This window comes from Ursus arctos, unplaced genomic scaffold, assembly GCF_023065955.2.
Source record: "Ursus arctos isolate Adak ecotype North America unplaced genomic scaffold, UrsArc2.0 scaffold_1, whole genome shotgun sequence".
Taxonomy (NCBI): domain Eukaryota; kingdom Metazoa; phylum Chordata; class Mammalia; order Carnivora; family Ursidae; genus Ursus; species Ursus arctos.
The window spans coordinates 75,162,173-75,180,502 of NW_026622763.1; the positions used below are offsets into that span (position 1 = coordinate 75,162,173).

At 39.3% G+C, this 18,330-nt stretch overlaps 1 protein-coding gene across 3 annotated transcripts; it reads left to right on the forward strand.

The window, feature by feature from the left end:
• Positions 1-70: 70 nt before the first annotated feature.
• Positions 71-15,246, forward strand: MAIP1 (matrix AAA peptidase interacting protein 1). 3 transcript variants are annotated; one of them, XM_026492241.4, is made up of 5 exons: positions 71-702; positions 6,072-6,143; positions 6,773-6,899; positions 7,986-8,133; positions 9,906-15,246. In XM_026492241.4, the coding sequence occupies exons 1-5, from the start codon at positions 262-264 to the stop codon at positions 9,982-9,984; spliced, it is 867 nt and encodes a 288-aa protein (XP_026348026.1). In that variant the 5' UTR covers positions 71-261; the 3' UTR covers positions 9,985-15,246. The 3 variants fall into 3 exon arrangements, 2 of the variants coding, with proteins under 2 accessions (XP_026348026.1, XP_048069920.1); XR_006408757.3 differs by having other exon boundaries at positions 74-702; positions 8,032-8,133; XM_048213963.2 differs by lacking the exon at positions 7,986-8,133 and having other exon boundaries at positions 72-702; positions 8,171-15,246.
• The last annotated feature ends 3,084 nt before the right edge of the window (positions 15,247-18,330 follow it).

An 18,330-nucleotide genomic window follows, 5' to 3' on the forward strand; every position in this document is an offset into this window, starting at 1 on the left:
CGCCCGGAAACACGAGCCGGAGAGAAAAGGTCCGCGGCACCGGCGGACTCGGAAGCGCGGCTGGTGGGAGAGGGCGGCCCGGGCCTAAAAGGCCTCTACGTGAGCTGCGTGCTGGAGCGGCCGAATGGGGCTGACTGACCAGAGGTGGCAGCAGCAGGTCGGCTTTGCTCACTAGTCTCTCTCCGGATGCTGCTCAGATGGTTTCCCACCGACTTTCATTCGACACAGCACAGACAGGGACTGGGGTGAAAAGTCATAAAAATGGCGCTGGCCGTTCGTCTTTTGCCCCGCTTGCTGCTCTTTCCGCCGCTGTTCGGCGGGCCCGCTCGACCCCGGACTCCCGGTATAGCCGAGGTGAGAGCGCCGTTGGCTGGACTTTGCTGCTTCTGCCGCCGCCTCCTTGGCTCCGGAGCGGCCCCGTTTCCTCGAGTCACTTGGGCCTCGGCGCCGCCCGCTCGGGGCCCGCAGCGTCCCCTGCTTAGCCCTCCGGGACTCCCCGCCGCCTTCTCTGCTTTCCCTGCCTACCCTCGGCGCGGCTACAGCGCCGAGGAGCAGCCCCAGCCGCGCCAGAAAACCAAGATGATCATTCTGGGATTCTCCAACCCCATCAACTGGGTTCGGACTCGAATTTACGCCTTCCTAATCTGGGCCTATTTCGACCAAGAGTTCAGCATCGCAGAATTCTCTGAGGGAGCGAAGCAGGTTTGTTTATTTCCTTGGGGTTGACCCGTTAGCCTCTCATGCGTTCAGCTGTTACACGCAAGAAGGGTTTAGCGAAGAGTTTTCCTCACGGGTCCCAAGTTATCCAAAGGGGTAGTGACCCAGGCACAGAGTCCTCTGGCTACTTTTTAAATTAAGCTTCCGCTTATGTTTGCGTGGTTCGATTGAGACACGAGGGTGAAGTCCCCCAGTTTCTTTTTCCACTCTACAGGTTTTGAATCCGATAGAAATGGATTCGATTCAAACCCCATTTCTGCCACTTAAAAGCTACATCGCTTTATCTTTTCTGAACGTGGTTTTCTGCAAAATTAAGAAGACAATGCCTGGCACACAGTAGGCACTACACAAATGTTTGTTGAATAAATGAATAGATAAGATTGTTTTGAAGAGTAAATAAGACAGTGTTTTCATAGTGCAGTAATACGATTTTGGTAGAAAAACAAAACTTCCTGCTAGCTATTTGGTAGAGCTTCCTTGCCCATCTTCGTACCCCCAATCCCTCCCCATCATACTCTTTAAAGAATAACCTACAGATAAGCAGATTTCCCCTTTCAAAGAATTTGCTGAGACAGCCTGGCCTGCGATAAGTGCACAGCACCCTGCACACTGAGTTTAACCCCTGCCTATTCTCTCTCTCTGAGTGACTGGTAATACCCTGCCTTACTCTTGTCACACAATGGTCACTTTGGGTCCTGAGATTATTTACGGATTTTGTGTGTACATGCATTTTTCGAGGATGAAAGTCCATATGTAAATTTCTTTTGAATCCCTTCAAGAGTTTGTCATTCCCAAACATTTCAGAACTGTTGATAAATAAAAGTCATAGTTTATTTCCCAGTTCATACTGCCATATATCTTAAACTTCTGATTAGTGTAATCATTTCACAATACTGATTGTATACTGATATGGATATATTTATTCCTAATTTATTTCAGATTATTTCTGTAAACACAGCCATTTATATTTGTTTGTGTAACCCATCAGTCATAAATCGTTTCCAGCTTTATATAATCAATGTCAATATTAACTCCTGGTTCCTGCTTCCCTGAGTCAACTCTCTTGACTGCTCTATGTGTTTATAAAAAATTAAAAAGCAAAGGGCAAGCTTGACTTATAGCATTGTAAGAGGTGAACCTCTGCTCATGTCAGTTCTCAAAATCTTTGGTCCATGCTGAGGTAAGTTGGCATGATCTTACTGTGCTCCACAGTGCTCACTGATGATATGTTAATTTGTCTACCTCATAACATTATATAACTGTACCAGCTCATGTATATGTCAATAAGGAATGAAATCCTCTCCCCTACATGGGCAGGAATCAGCCCTTAGGCCCCATTTCCTCAGAACACAGAGGAGCATGAAACACTTTTTAGCCACGCTCTGATTTTGTCTCCAGCTGTTAGCTATTTTAGCCCTCCTCCTTGCTATTAAGTAGTGTCTCTGCCCCTTAATCAGCCAGTCTGTAAACAATTTTTGCCTCATCTAAATCAGTTTTTGTGCATTTAACCACTGTCATTTTCGAAAGGAATATTGGTCATCCATGACAAATATTAATCTAGTGCCTTAAACCATTGGTCGCGTAATGTATCTTTTTTTTTTTTTTTTTTTTTTTTTTTTATTTATTTATTGGAAAGAGAGAGACAGCCAGCGAGAGAGGGAACACAAGCAGGGGGAGAGGGAGAGGAAGAAGCAGGCTCACAGCAGAAGAGCCTGATGTGGGGCTCGATCCCGCAACGCCAGGATCACGCCCTGAGCCGAAGGCAAACGCTTAACCGCTGTGCCACCCAGGCGCCCCGCGTAATGTATCTTTTACATCAAGCAAATCACTTAGCATAATCTCCTCCAGTTCCATCCATGTTGATGCAAATGTTGGGTAATCATCCTTTCTGATGGCCGAGTAATAATCCATTGTATATATGGACCACGTCTTTATCCATTCGTCTGTTGAAGGACATCTTGGCTCCTTCCACAGTTTGGCTATTGTGGACATTTTTGCTGCTATGAACATTGGGGTGCATATGGCCCTTCTTTTCACTACACCTTTATCTTTGCGGTAAATGAAGGGGGGAGGAAACAGAGGGGGGACTAACCATGAGAGACTATGGACTCCGGGAAACAAATTGAGGGTTTTAGAGGGGAGGGGGTGGGGGGATGAGCTAGCCTGGTGATGGGTATTAAGGAGGGCACATATTGCATGGAGCACTGGGTGTTATATGCAAACAATGAATCATGGAACACTACCTCAAAAACTAATGATGTACTGTATGGTGACTAACATATCATAATAACAAAAAATATATATATCAAGCAAATCAGTTCTTCAACACCTAAGATTTAAAAGGACATGGCAAAAAAAAAACCTTCTCCCTACTAGTTCTCTTAATGCGACTGTATCTTTTTTTGCATGGGTATAATTCTAGGGTTTGGGAACAATCTGGTGCAGAAACATTAGCTAGTTTATCTGCTCTCGTGGGCTCCACTTCCTTTTCTCCTTAAGCTTAACTTCCAGCAATAAAATGTTATTTTGGGTTATGAATATCAAGTTTTCATTAGATCATGTTCATTCAGATTTTTTAAAAATTGGAGAACGTGAAAACAAAAAGACATCTTAAAGATCATCATTCTAGTCTAACTCTCCTTTATAAATGATAAAACAGTTGGCTCAAGGATGCATTGTAACCACTGTCCTGTGACCCAGTCTACAAGCAGTCTTGGTCCTCTAGTCACTAGAAATTGAAATGGTTAAGTACAATCTAGTCAAGCTTTTATTCATCACATGAGGCAGGGAAATAGGTGGTCCAATGCTAAGCTTTATTAGTGCCACACACCCTGCTTTCCATTAATATGTACATATAACATATCTTCCCTATTACTGACATTAAACCACATTAATCATATACTGTATGTTTTCTTATATCTCTTGTTCGCAAGTCTTAACCTTTTCTGTGAAGAAGAGGGCTATATCTTAGAAGCCTCTCTAGGTTAGACACTCCTTTGTCATCAAGGCCTTGCAGGGCATCCTACTACCGCTCTGACACTAACTCCCTGGAGTTAAAGCAGACCCCACAGGTTAGGGCGCAGTCCTAGATGAATGCCTCCACTTCAGATGCTAATCACAAGTCAGGGCCCCATTTGACTGGCCAGTTATAAATTGGGGGTTTCCACATCTTCCTTCCTCAAGTTCGATGGTTTGCTGGAACAGCTCCTAGAACTTAGGAATGCACTTTACTTGGTATTTCCAGTTTATTAAAAAGGATACAATTCAGGAACAGCCAGATGGAAGGGATGTATAGGGCAAGGTATGTGGGAAGGGTATGAAGCTTCCATGCTTTCTGGGCACACCTCCACGTGTTCCCCAACCTTGAAGCTTCCCTATCCCTTTGTTTAGGGTTTTTATGGAGGTTCCATTATGTAGGCATGATGGATCAAAACATTGGTGGTTAATTCAATTCCCAGCCCTCCTCCCCTCCCTGAAGTCTAGGGGTGGAACTGAAAATTCCAACCCTCTAATCACATGGTTAGTCCTCTGACAACAGTCACCTCATTAGCCTAAACTCACGTTTGGTTGAAAGAGGCTTGTTTTAGGAGCTCTGTGGCAGGAATCAGAATGAAGAACAAGGGTGTATTTTCTTCTTCTATCACAATATCGCACTATCGATATGGGCATATGATCTGTCTTCCCTGTTACTGCCCTCAAACCACATTAATCATACAGTGTTTATTTTCCTGTGTCTTGCTTGCATGTTTTAGAGGGCTATTTCCTAGAAGCCTCTTTGAGTTAGATAATCCTGTATTATCAAAGCCTTGTCAGAGCAGCCTCCTATTGGTTCGTTATTATCTTATCAGATAATTTGCTCAGGTGGGATCTTCGGCCCCCCAAACCTCATACCTTGGCCATGCAAACTAGAATGTAATGGTTGGGTTTCACCATGATCACTGTGGTCTTTGTTTCTTCTCACCTAAGTGCCACCTATCTTCCTCACATGAAGGCTTATTAATATATACAGTGTCCTTAGGGCCTCTAAAGTGTTTGCAGAGTGTCCTTGAATCCATTTGGATATATGCATTTTCTCAAAATTCAACTCTGTTATTGTCTAGTTTGGCAGGGCTGGCATAACAAAATACCACAGTCTGGGTTACTTAAACCACAGGACTTTATTTTCTCACAGTTTGGGGGCTAGAAGTCCAAGATCCAGGCATTGGCAGGTTTGGTTTCTTCTGAGGCCTCTCTCCTTTGCTTGCAAATGGCTGCGTTCTGTTTGCCACGTGGTTTTGTCCCTGTGCGTGCATGTACCCTGGTGCTTTGTGTGTCAAAATTTCCTCTCTACAAAGACACTAGTTAGATTGGATTAAGGCCCACCCTCATCTTACTTAATCACCTTTTTGAAGACCCTGTCTCCAAATACAGTCACCTTCTGAGGTACTGGGAGCTCGGGCTTCAGCATATGAATTTGGGGGAAACACTGTTAATCCCATAACATCCCATCCCGAACAGTTATTGTCTGTCTGGCGTGCCAGTGCATCCCCCTGGTCCTGCTGGTTCTTCAGCTTTCATCTTAGATGTTACTTCCTTAAGAGGCCCTCCCTGGTCCTCCCAGATTGGCTTCAGTGGCTCTTCTGCTCAGGTCATCCTGTTCTGACCCCTGTCATAGTTCTTGAACTTGTCAGTTTACTCCCCTCCCTTCTCAAGTAGCCTGAGAGCTCCTTGAAGACAGGTGGAGTCTTACACACAGTTTCATTTCTCACTGCTAAGAATATGGAGGGGTACAGTTGGCTCCCCCCTACTTTACAGTGGGATCTCATACTTCAGAGTTGGCATCCGCTTAGACTGTAAACTCATTATCTTCTCTCCACTTCTCCAAACCTACCTTAACAATCTTAATGAAGATTGAAGACCCAAATCTCCAGACTCCCATTACAATCTGGATTGCACTGCTTCTCAAATTCTTTGTGTTCATGGTTAAGAGGGGGGTGTCATATAGTAGTCATTACAGTGATAACAGTGATTACTTCATTATTATTTTAAAAGGAAATCTGTAGGAGGATTTTTATCGAGGAGCAAATGTGTATGCACACACCATCTTTTCCCCTTTCCTGAGAGTGGATACATAATCGGCTGTCAGCTCTCTACTGTATATGTGGGAAAGTCGTATGAGAAGAGAAAAGCCAACCAACTTTGAAGGAGTCATGCCTAACAGTGGTATCATAGTATTTGACATTGTTTACCACCTTCATCATGAAATAGTCTTTGTGATACTAAGCTATTTAAGTGTGAGCATTGTATATTGTATGGTATTTTGCATGGTGTTTTGAAATAACGATTACCAACCTCTTCTCACTTTTTTTTTTAAGGCTTTTGCTCATGTGTCCAAGTTACTGTCACAGTGTAAATTTGATCTATTGGAAGAACTTGTGGCCAAAGAGGTAAAGTATACTTTTAATTTTCCTTTAAAAATAAATGTAGTATTCTCCTGCAATAGAATAATATATGTTACCCTTACTTAAAAGTGGTATGTGTGCCATCAGCCAAAGTAGAGTCCCTGTATCTTTAGTTTTGGGTACTTTGGGTCATATAAAAGCATAGAATGACTTGCTACTTAAGGAATAAGTAAGTAAACACGATGTCTTTCAATTGTCTTTATACTGAATGTTCTGTTAGGAATTACCTATTCAACAATTTGATGCCTTTCAGCCTAGCTTTTGAATATGAGTAAATATGGTAGTGAATTTAAAAATAGGCTTAGGGGTGCCTGGGTGGCACAGCGGTTAAGCGTCTGCCTTCGGCTCAGGGCGTGATCCCGGCGTTATGGGATCGAGCCCCACATCAGGCTCCTCTGCTGTGAGCCTGCTTCTTCCTCTCCCACTCCCCCTGCTTGTGTTCCCTCTCTCGCTGGCTATCTCTGTCGAATAAATAAATAAAATCTTAAAAAAAAAAATAAAATAAAAAATAAAAATAGGCTTAGAAAAATTGATTCCATAAAGAATTCATCTGCTTTTTGAGAGGCTTTTGAAAATTCAACAAGTGGACTATGGTTTGCTTTTTCCATACTTAGGTGCTCCATGTATTGAAGGAAAAGGTTACTTTACTACCTGACAACCATAAAAATGCCCTTGCTGCTGACATAGATGAAATTGTATACACATCAACAGGAGACATCTCCATTTACTATGATGAGAAAGGTAATGCTAGAGCATAGTCAACATTAAATGATATATAATTGCCAATAAGCTAAACTAGGGGGTAATCATGAAATAGTGGGGTTTTGTTGGTACAAGCCGACTTCAGGGAAAATAATACATTCATTCTTTCAAGACCTAACTCTGGGAGAATTGAGATATGACAATTACTTAAACCCTTCTATCGAGGACCTTCCTCTACTGTTATTTCATTCACAAGAGATGGCATCATCACTTAAGTTGATGAAAATTGTCTAAGGTTGCTATCATGTCTCAAATAGAAAATATTTGTGTTTCAGATTTCCTCACTTGAAGGAAACAATTCAGCATTTTAAATGTCCAGCTGTATATTAAATAGAAAGAGTAAGGGGTAAAAGAAAAATAATATCAGTTAATGACTTTTTTGAAAGTAAGACTAACTGTGGAACTCCCAAATTGGATTTGTTTGGAGTCATGAAAAAGGTTGAAAGGAACTTTAGTGATTATCTGGTTCTTCTCCTTGTCCAATGCATCCATTTTCTCTAGAGCCTTCCTAAAAATGTATTGACTCATTTATTTCTTCTACAAATAATTGCAAATGTATTATGTGCCAGGCATACAGGAAATCTAGCCTTTGCTTACACACTTTCTAGGCAGTTCTGATATAGGACTGTTTAATGGTTAAACATTTTTTACACACATGTTAATTTGGAACATTTCTACAGGTACTTTTAGTGATAAATATTTTCTTCTCCCCTAATATTTCAAATTGCATCTCAGCATCATGGTCACTACCTGATTTTAACATAGGACACTGTCATAATCACTAGCACATAGCAAAGTGAATTAGGGTAAATAGTACATGCTCAGTAAATCATAACTATTATTTCTGAGATGCAGAGAAGAAGGCAAATACATCATAAACCCTAAGAATTTTTTAAAAATAAAAAGGTGTCAATGTAAGTATCTTAAATTAGACTAGAATAAGTATAAAATATGATCTGTAACAACTGTGTAGCTACTGCCATTTTCTAATTTCATTTTGGATATATGGATGATAGATTATTGTGATTTGTATTTGTATATGTGTGTGTGTGTTTTTTCTCTAAGGAAGGAAGTTTGTTAACATCCTGATGTGCTTTTGGTATCTAACCAGTGCCAACATCCCCAGTGAAACTTTAAGTGGAGCCAGTGTATTCCAGGTTAAGTTGGGGGATCAGAACGTGGAAACTAAACAACTTCTTAGTGCAAGCTATGAGTAAGTCTAATCTCATTTCATTGTTTCCTTTCTCTAGAAAATGGAAGGTAGTATGAAGGAAGTATGAAGGTATGAAAACTAAAGGGAGCTTTAGGAAGAAAAGGATTGAAATTTGACAAGTTATTTAAGAAGAGAGAAAGTCATAAAGACATACTGGACATGAAACAGAAGTGTTCAGAGATTAGAAAGAGGTAATATTGCCGAATTTAAAAGGTGTTTAAGCTGTCTATTGCTGCATTATAACCACCCCCCCCCCAAACTCAGTCACTTCAAGCAGCCATTTATTTTGTCTGCTGTTTTACTGCTCAGGAATTTTGGTAAGGCTCAGATGTGGGGTTTTCTTTGTTTCCTTTCGCATCAACTGGGGTGTCAGGGACTGGAGGATTCATTTCCACAACGGCTTCGTCACTCACGTGCACCTTGACTTCTCCACAAAACGTCTCATTCTCCAAGGCCTCTCTTCATGGCTTGGGTTTGTGGTAGTCTCAGGCTATTGACACATTTTATGTGGTCGTTGGCTAGACCAGTAAAGGGCTTTGCCCAGGACTGGATCATTTCCACCCTATTCTGCCTGTCAAAGCAGTCCTAGGACCTACACAGTTGAAAGGGCATGGAGACACTCCACCTTTTTATGGGGCACTAGCAGGGTCACACTGCAGAAGAACATGTGGGATGGGGCATATGGTTATAACCATCCTTGGAAAATAAGATCTGCCACAGTTGGCACATGGACCATCCACTCTCTAGACATTTATTCATCATTTCCTATTTACCAGGTACTCTGGTAGGGGTTCAGATACAAAATTCCTGCCTATAAAGACGTACTATCTAGTAGGTTAGCAACTTATTTAAAAGAGACACTAGCATGTATTTTTGTGCTAATAAAATTTGGGACAGTGAACCAGTCATGCAAGTCAGTGGAGACATAATTTAATATTTATTTAAAGAAAATACTGTTGTGTTACCAAAACTATATAAACTTGATTTAAAATAACAAATCCCAAAAAGGACCTAAGAAAGAAAATATATTCTGTTTCACTAAGGTAAAAGGTATCCTTATTTTTTCACTTTTCTTTAATGGACGGTGCTTTTTTTCTTTTTTCTTTATTTTGAATTTTGCATTGTTATTATACAAAATCTGAATCATCTCCTTTTAAAGACATTATTTATAATTAAAGAACAATATAATCAATATTCACCTCTGCTGCTTCTGATATTCCATAGTAAGACCATGGACAGTTCGTAAGCACCGTTATTTTCAAGATTGATCTAATGTATATAAACCAAATTCCACTAAAGTACTCTTTCCATCACCATGGTGCAATTTCTTTTTCCGCATATTAGGCATTTGTGATAGCAAGTACTTAACAGAATAATACCTAAGTTTCTCTTAAGGACTGGCAGATGTTGGAATGTATATCAGTTCATTAAAATACTCATTTCTGGGGCACCTGGGTGGCCCAATCGATTGTGGCCGGTTCTTGATCTCAGAGTCATGAGTTCAAGTCCCACATTGGGCTCCATACTGGGTGTGGAGCCTACCTCAGGAAAACAAAAATACTCATTTTAGTGGAGAATGTTCTAATTTTGTGAGGATATTTTTTGTGATTGAATTGGTAAATTAAACTTTTTTTGTTTTGATGTTTATTTATGATTAACCATTAGCCTGTTGCTAAAAACTGTCTCTAATGTACACTTGCAAATTACATAGTTATCCAAGAAGTATTTGGGCTAATGTTAAGATTCACATTATTTATAATATTTTCCCCTAGATTTCAGAGGGAGTTTACACAAGGAGTAAAGCCTGATTGGACCATTGCACGGATTGAACATTCAAAGTTATTAGAATGATCTTTCTTGGAAAAATCAGCTTATTGGACTGCTGGCAATTAACTATGAAAAATTAAGGAAAGAAATTTTTGGATGTGTTGATTTTCACTTAGACAAGTCTGTGGCTTACTTTTGTATTATTTTGAACTATTCCTTGTAGTATATTGGCATGATACAATAAAGCATTTTCCACAGATTGTTATCACCTTCTATAAAAGAGATCAAAGTAAAAAAACCACAACAGCCCATTGTTGGTGTCATTCATATTCAATATCATTTCTAATGTCACTTGTACACAACCTAATTTTATAGACAGTAAAGGAAGTATTGAAAAAACTATTTACACATTTCTAAATTAATAGTCCTTAAATATTTTATTTGTCATTAATACATTTAAACCAATAATTCCAGTACATCTAAGATTTATTTTTAAAAATCACTGCTGCTGTTTGATTACTTCTGATCACTAGGTAGATGAGAAGGACTAGATGGAATTGTACCAGATTGCTCACTGCAGAAACAGAGATCAGTCAAATTGAAGCTTACTACAGTACCAAGAGAAAAAAAATACAACAGTGCCTCAGCCACTATGGGATAATATCAAGTCCTCTAAGATACTTGTATTTGGATTCCTAGACGTTGGGGTAAGGGAGACAAAGACAATATAAGAAATAATGTCTGAACTTTTTCCTAATTGATGAAAACTATAAATTCACAGATCCAAGCAGGGTAACACATAAAGAATACCTTACTAAATATACCATAATCAAATTGTTGAAAACCAGAGAGAATTGTAAAGTACCTGGAGAAAAAAAAGACACATTCCACACAGGGAATGACTGTGTATTTCTTTCCTCAAAGTGCAAGTTAGAGACCTTGGTATAAGATCTTTAAAGTGCTTAAAGAAAAAGCCTATTAATCTAGAATTCTATATTCAGCAAAAATATCCTTCAGAAAAGGTGAGAAAAGACTTTTTCAGACAGGGAAAAGACAAATGAATTTGTTGCCAGTAGACCAGTAGACCTATAAGAAATATTAAGGATCAGGATGCCTGGGTGGCTCAGTCGGTTAAGCATCTGCCTTCAGCTCAGGTCATGATCTCAGGGTCCCGGGATCGAGTCCCTCATCTTGCTCCTTGCTCAGCGAGGAGGCTGCTTCTTCCTCTGCCTGCTACTTCCCCTGCTTGTGCTCTCTCTCTCTTACAAATAAATAAAATCTTTAAAAAAAAAATCTTAAGGGCCAATGGACAGAATAGAGTTCAGAAAGATATATGCCTATTGGACAATTGGTTTCTGACAAAGGTGGCCAAAGTAATTGAGGAAAAGGTAGTCTTTTTAACAAATGGAATAACTATTCAAATGGGAAATAACCTCAACTTTTGCCTCACACCATACATACTTCTAGTGCAAAATTGGATTGCAAAATGGGTCATAGATTTAAAAGCTAAAATTCTAGAAATTGTAGAAAGAAACTTTGAAATTGCTATCTTGGAAGAGACAAAGATTTCTTAGGACACACAAAGCATCAGTCATGAAAGAAAATAAGTAAATTGGAATATATTAAAACTTACGATCTTTGAAAGACAGTAGTAAGAAAATGAAAGCCAGGTCACAGATTGGGAGAAAATACTTGGAATACCTATACTTGACAAGGAACCTGTATTTGGAAAATATAAATAATGCTTATAAAGCTCAATAATGAAAAGTTAAACAGTCTACTAAATATTGGGCAAAAGATTTGAATAGATTCTCCATGAGATACTCAAACTGCCAACAAACACGTAGAAGGATGCTCTACACCCTTAGTCAACAGGAAAATGAAACGACATGGAGATACTACTACAAACCCACCAAAATGGTTTCAATAACAAAACTGCCAGTACCAGATACTGGTGAAGATCTGAAGCAACTGGAATTCTCAAATACTGTTTGTAATAATGCAAAGTGGTATAACCATTTGGAAGATATTTTGGCAGTTTCTTACAAAGTTAAACATATGCTTATAGGATCCAGCAATTCTATTCCTAGGTATTTATCCAAGAGAAGTGAAAGCCTACATCTTTGCAAAGTATTGTATGTGAATGTTCATAGCTTTTTTTTCTTAATGACTCCAAACTAAAAAGATCCCCAAATGTTCAGTAGATGAACAGATAGACAAATGAAAGAAAGAAGCCAGACATAAAAGAGTACTTACTGTATAATTACATTTCTGTGAAATTCTAAAGAAGTTAAAACATTCATTGTAGCATTATTTATAATAGCCGAGATATCAAGTTGGGGGCCAGTTATTTTATCTAAAGGAACATAAATTTGGTTTGACTTCTAGCTAGTTGACTTTTTAAATCTCTTTGAAAATGTTCAGCTACATGTTGGAACTCTCCAAATTGGCAATTTTCCATTTCATTGTACTTTCTCTGATTAAGTCCGCTATTTCAGGTGTGAGCCCATTGACACTGAGAGAACAAAGACCCTTTCTTTCAGGTGTTGGGTGTATTGTGTCTACTCCAACTGTTTAAATGTTTCCTGAAGTTTATTTTTAAAGTCTGTTATTAGTTTATCATCACTTCCTTTCCAATTTTGAATCTGCCTTCAATTATGCATAAAGGAAAGACTACATGTCCCGATGTAATGCATTTCATATATATATGTTGCCCTTTCAAAGCCATTTTCTTACATACAATTGGGTTAGTTAGATCTCCTCCTGCTGTTCCCTAACTTGCTACTTTTAATCTCTTTTTTTTTTTACTTTTTGAGAGGCTAGCAATTAAGCAAGCTAACTATAAATTAGATAGCCCAGGAAGATATCTATCTATGAATAAGATATAACATATAAAATATCCTATTATGTATGTGCTATCTATATTATACATATGCTATCTATATATAATGAAATACATCCTATTATATATGTGCTAGAAAGAGAGGGAGAGATAAGGGAGAGTTACTAAGGAATTGGGTCATGTGATTGTGGAAGCTGGCAAGTGAAATATCTGCAGGATAGGTGGGCAGGCAGGACACCCAGAGAAGAGTCAGTGCTGCAGTTTAAGACAGAAGGTGGTCTCCTGACAGAATTCATTCTTACAGGGGAGGGGTGTCAGTCTTCTCCATTTAAGGCCTTCAACTGACTAAATGAGGCCCACCCACAGTATGGAGGATAATCTGCTTTACTCAAATCTGCTGATTTAAATGTTAATCTCATCTAAAAATACCTTCATAGAAACATCTAGAATAATGTTTGGCCAAATATCTGAGTATCATGACCTAGCCAAATTGACTCATAAAATTAACTGTCACAGCTACAATATAGACTATATACTCTCCCCTTAGAATAAAAAAATGAATATTTTGCCATATTATTTCATCTCTCCAGCCCCCCCAACACAGTTTTTATCTAAACTATTTGAAAGTAAGTTTTGGACATTGTATATTTCACTCCTAAGTATTTCAACATGCATTTCCAAAAATAAAGACAGTATCCTATATAAATATAAGAATATTAGCAATAATTCCATGTCATCTAATATTTAACCCAAGTTTAAAATTCCACCAATTGTCTTTAAAATGTCTTTGAACCAAGATCCAATCAAGGTTCACACATTGCATTTAGTTATGTCTTAAGTTCTTTTAAAACTTTTGGAATATTCTCCATTTTTATGGCATTGTAATTCTGAGGAGTCTAGGATAGTATAACATATAGCGTAGTAAACATATAGCATGTCTGATGCAGAATGTGTTTGATTATTTTATTATGGTGTCATTTCTGTAAGCTGGCTGGAAGTTAGGGCTAAAGGCTTGATTAGATTCAAGGTAAACATTTTTGGTAAGAATATCTTACAAGTGATTTGCGTACTTGGTATTATAGAACACATATATACACATATATAGAACACGTACACACAAATAAATATATATAGTCATACATACTACCATACACAGCTGTAGGCTGTATAATAGTGTCAGCGACGTTTATATCCTAATGCCGGGAACCTGTAAATATGTTATCTTACATGACAAAATGGGAGTTTGCAGATATGATTAAGGATCTTGTGATGGGAAGAATAGCCTGGATTATCTGGGCCTGAGCCTGATGTTATCGCAAGGGTCCTTATGAAAGGGAAGCAGATAAGTCAGAGTCAGAGTGAAGGAGATGCAGTAATGGAAGCGAAAGTCGGAGTGATGTGGGGCCATGAGAGCCAAGGAATGTAGACAGCATCTAGAATGTAGAAAAGACAAGAAACAGATTTCCCCCCAGAGCCTGCGGAAGGAGAGCGGCCATGCTCACCCACTTTAGACTCCTGACCTCCAGAACTGTAAAATAATAAATCTGTGTTGTTTTAAGCCACTAAGATTGTAGTAATTTGTTACATTGGCAACAGGAATTAATATACCAGATGATCCTTGCATGAATTCTACTACAGTTTGCAAAACAACGGTTCTCTAATTCTATAATACCTTCTATTGGCATTCTATAAAACAGAGCCCCTTCCCTTTAAAAAGATAAATCACCACAAACTCATGAATTTTAGTCATCCAGTGTAATATCAATTACTATCCTCTCGATTCTTAAATAGCCCCCAGTTTGGCCAGTGGGAGCCCCTATAATTTGTTTGCTGTGACAGGTAAAGACTATTATGACTGTAGTTGTTAATCTTTGAATGCTTCTGCATTTTTTGGCATAAAGATATGTCCCAGGATCTTCATGTTCATTTCCTGCCTCAGATCTGAAAAATCAGTGTTTTTTTTTTTTTTAAAGATTTTATTTATTTGAGAGAGAGACAGCCAGGGAGAGAGGGAACACAAGCAGGGGGAGTGGGAGAGGAAGAAGCAGGCTCCTAGCGGAGGAGCCTGATGTGGAGCTCGATCCCAGAATGCCAGGATCAGGCCCTGAGCCGAAGGCGGACGCTTAATGACTGCGCCACCCAGGCGCCCCTGAAAAATCAGTGTTTTGTGCAAAGAATCATGATTTCTTTTTGGGGTGATTGCTATAGCCTGAATGTGTACCTCCTAAATTCATATGTTGACATCCTAACCCCCAATATCATGTTGTTAGGAGATGAGGACTTTGGGAAGGATTCAGTCATGAGGGCAGAGTCCTCATGAGTGTGATTTGTCCTCAAAAAAGAGATCCCAGAAAGTTCCTTTTGCCATATGAGGGCACAATGAGAAAATGGCCATCTACAATCCAGGAAGAGGGTTCTCACCAGACACTGAATCTGCTGTCACCTAGATCTTGCACCTCCCACGCTCCAGAACTGTGAGAAATAAATGTTCGTTGTTTAAGCCACCCAGTCTATGGTACTTTCATTACAGCAACCTGATTGGACTAAGACAGGATAATGTTTAGAAACCAACCTTTGGGCATCTTGAAGCATTTTACATTTAATATCTGCAAGAGAATGCTCATATTTACATATATTTGAGATTTGGGATCATTTTTCTAAAGTAACTTTGGGAGAGTTAAATGTAGACCGTTTGCTTTTATTTCTGTCAACCTTATTTAAAACAATTCCTCCCCCATCACTCTCTATGCCCTAACTCAGATTTATTTTGGTTTATAGGACTTATCATATCTGCCAGTGTAGTATATATTGCTTTGTTGATTTATTCCATTGTCTGTCTTTCCAACCAAGGCAAGGAATTTGTCTGTCTTGTTCACTGCTGTATTTCCAGGGCCCAGAACAATATCTGGTATATGGCAGAACTTAGTAAATATTAGTTGAATGAATAAATAAATGAGCAAGCCTCACTACTATTGAGTTTCCTGGTTCATATGACAGGAAAATTTTCCCTCTTGCTTTTGATTTGGTGTCCCAGCAAGCTGGATGTGGTTTCTTTTGTCATGTGCAATCCCCTTCTCAGTGGGTAAATGATATTATTTGATAAGTGACCTTGCTTTTTATAGTCCTATAGTAAATGTCATTTATTGTAAATACCACACGGTGGCGCTAATGGTGTATGGAATCTGAATGCCAGGCTGGGCAGTAAATTTGATAGGGTCTGAAGTCACTGAGGAATGGGAGAATTGCTTTGCTTACTGACAGATTTTTGTAAATAGATATGTTGTAGGAAACTGCTTAACAAAAAAGTTTCATGAACAGAGTTTATTGATGTCAAAAGGGTTACGTGCATGAAACTTACCCACATCTCTTCTCTGAATGTTGGAACTGTAGATTGTATCATTCAGTTCTGCTGTGATCACTCCCATCTTCAGAAGGTTTTTTCTGGATGGTGTAGTGTATCAGTCAGGATAATATAGATTATGGTGCAGTAACAAACAATCTCCAAATATCAGTGGATTGAAGCAAAAAAAATATTTTTTGTTTACACTGCTAATGCTATTAATAAGAGATACCTGGGGGCTCTACTCAGCAGTGGTATCACACCACCTGCCCTCCTGGACACAGCTGATGGGCAGCCACTACCTGATATGATGGTAAATAAAAAATGCAACTTTGCAGGGTCTCACATTAGCAATTAAAGACTAAACTTGGGGGGCGCCTGGGTGGCACAGCGGTTAAGCGTCTGCCTTCGGCTCAGGGCGTGATCCCAGCGTTATGGGATTGAGCCCCACATCAGGCTCCTCTGCTATTAGCCTGCTTCTTCCTCTCCCACTCTCCCTGCTTGTGTTCCCTCTCTTGCTGGCTGTCTCTATCTCTGTTGAATAAATAAATAAAATCTTTAAAAAAAAAAAAAATAAAGACTAAACTTGGAAGTGATGCAGTTCATTGGCCAGAACATGACCCTACTTAACTACAGAGATCCACCAAGTACAGTTCTATCATGTGGCTGAAAGACAGAGATTGAGAAGCATTTGGTGAACAGTAACAATTGTTACCACATGCTGCAAGTAATTACCTCTCTTGTTTTAATTCTAAGAATGGCTATTGTAGAGCCAGTCAGCTCATACTATTACATCAGAAAGATCAGGAAGCTTGGTAAAAAAAAAGGGACTTCCCAGATCTTCTGGTAACTTATTATTAGCTGAGGATTATTGACTACTCTGCTATAAGAGCCTGAAGATGAGGGGCTCTATTTCCGTATACTAGTGATGGAAGAGGTCTTAGACCAGTGTTAAATGAAAGAGACCATTGAACACCTGAATTCCATTCTCTTCTGTGATGAGATCTGCCAAGGTGCTTTAAAATACCCTTTAGATTAATGGGGGCAACATTTGAAATTGAATTTGGTTAGCTAAGACCTTATATAGTGTCAATCTTATTATAAGTTGTTTATTGTTCCAAAATAATAGTTTTAAGAAACTTAGATAAAAATAAAACTTTATGAGAGTACTTAATCTTGGTCATTCAATCTCAGTTTGGGTAAATCATGCAAATATTGGCATATCATTTAGGATTACTTCTGACTGCATGAAATGAAAACTTTTAAGATCACGACTTAAATAATACAGAAGTAGTTGACTTCTCTTACACATGAAAGAACTCCAGAGATAGGATACTTTGGGCTGGTATGCCAACTCCACAGAGTCCTTGGGGGTCCAGGCTCCTTCCAGTCAACATTGCCTTCCTTAGAGTATGACACTTGTCCTCATAGTACAAAATGGCTGGTAGAGCTCCAGCCATTATATCTATATTCCAGTAGCAGAATGGGGGGAAGGAAAGAATAAGCAAAGAGGCAAAGATGCTTTCTCAGAAATCACACAAAACACTTCCATTAGACATATGGCCAGACACAATTTTATTAGGGCTGGGAAATACTGTCTTTTTGCTGGGTACATTTTATTGCCCAAATAAAACTAGGGGTCCTAAAACTAAAGGAAGAGGAGGCGGCAACGAGCAACTTGCCCTAATTGAGTTACTTGAGTCATGAGTCGGTGTGGACTCTGGTAAACGGCTGATAGGTTTGCTTTGCCAGCTTCACTGAGGAAGAACCCCATATGCTTTCTTGCTGGGGTCTGGTAATAGCCCTAACCATCGCCCAGCTAATTTTTAAAACCTGGATGTGATAGAGCACCAGAGAAGACTGAGCCCACAGCTGCTTAAGAATGCTCCAAATAGTATGTCCAGACCTCTGAGGGCTCACTTCCTGTTGTTTACACCACACACGCATTCCTGCCTGGAGGACTCTGGGTATAGTCTATCCCATCTTCAAAAATAGAAACCTCGTGACTGTACTCCCCTCCGTTCTATAAACCAATCAGGCTATTGGACATTCTATCAAAATTTACCTCATTTACTTGCTTAATGAATGACAACTCTGGTTCAATTTTGTATGAGAAGTAGTTAAAGTATCCTGTGATACTTTTTGCCTTTATGTGAAGAGTCCATTAGCAACAGTGGAAAAAGTAGATAATCAGATCCTGTGATGAGCCTTCCTCAGCCTGTGACTGTGAGCACAGAGGAACTACGGG

What these genes read in the sequence shown, in the direction of transcription:
- MAIP1 (XM_026492241.4), top strand. Translation starts at nt 262, where the DNA reads ATGGCGCTGGCCGTTCGTCTTTTGCCCCGCTTGCTGCTCTTTCCGCCG. An exon ending in TCTCTGAGGGAGCGAAGCAG is followed by an intron (nt 703 to 6,071) that starts GTTTGTTTATTT and finishes TTTTTTTTTAAG; the next exon opens with GCTTTTGCTCATGTGTCCAA. An exon ending in CATTTACTATGATGAGAAAG is followed by an intron (nt 6,900 to 7,985) that starts GTAATGCTAGAG and finishes TTTTTCTCTAAG; the next exon opens with GAAGGAAGTTTGTTAACATC.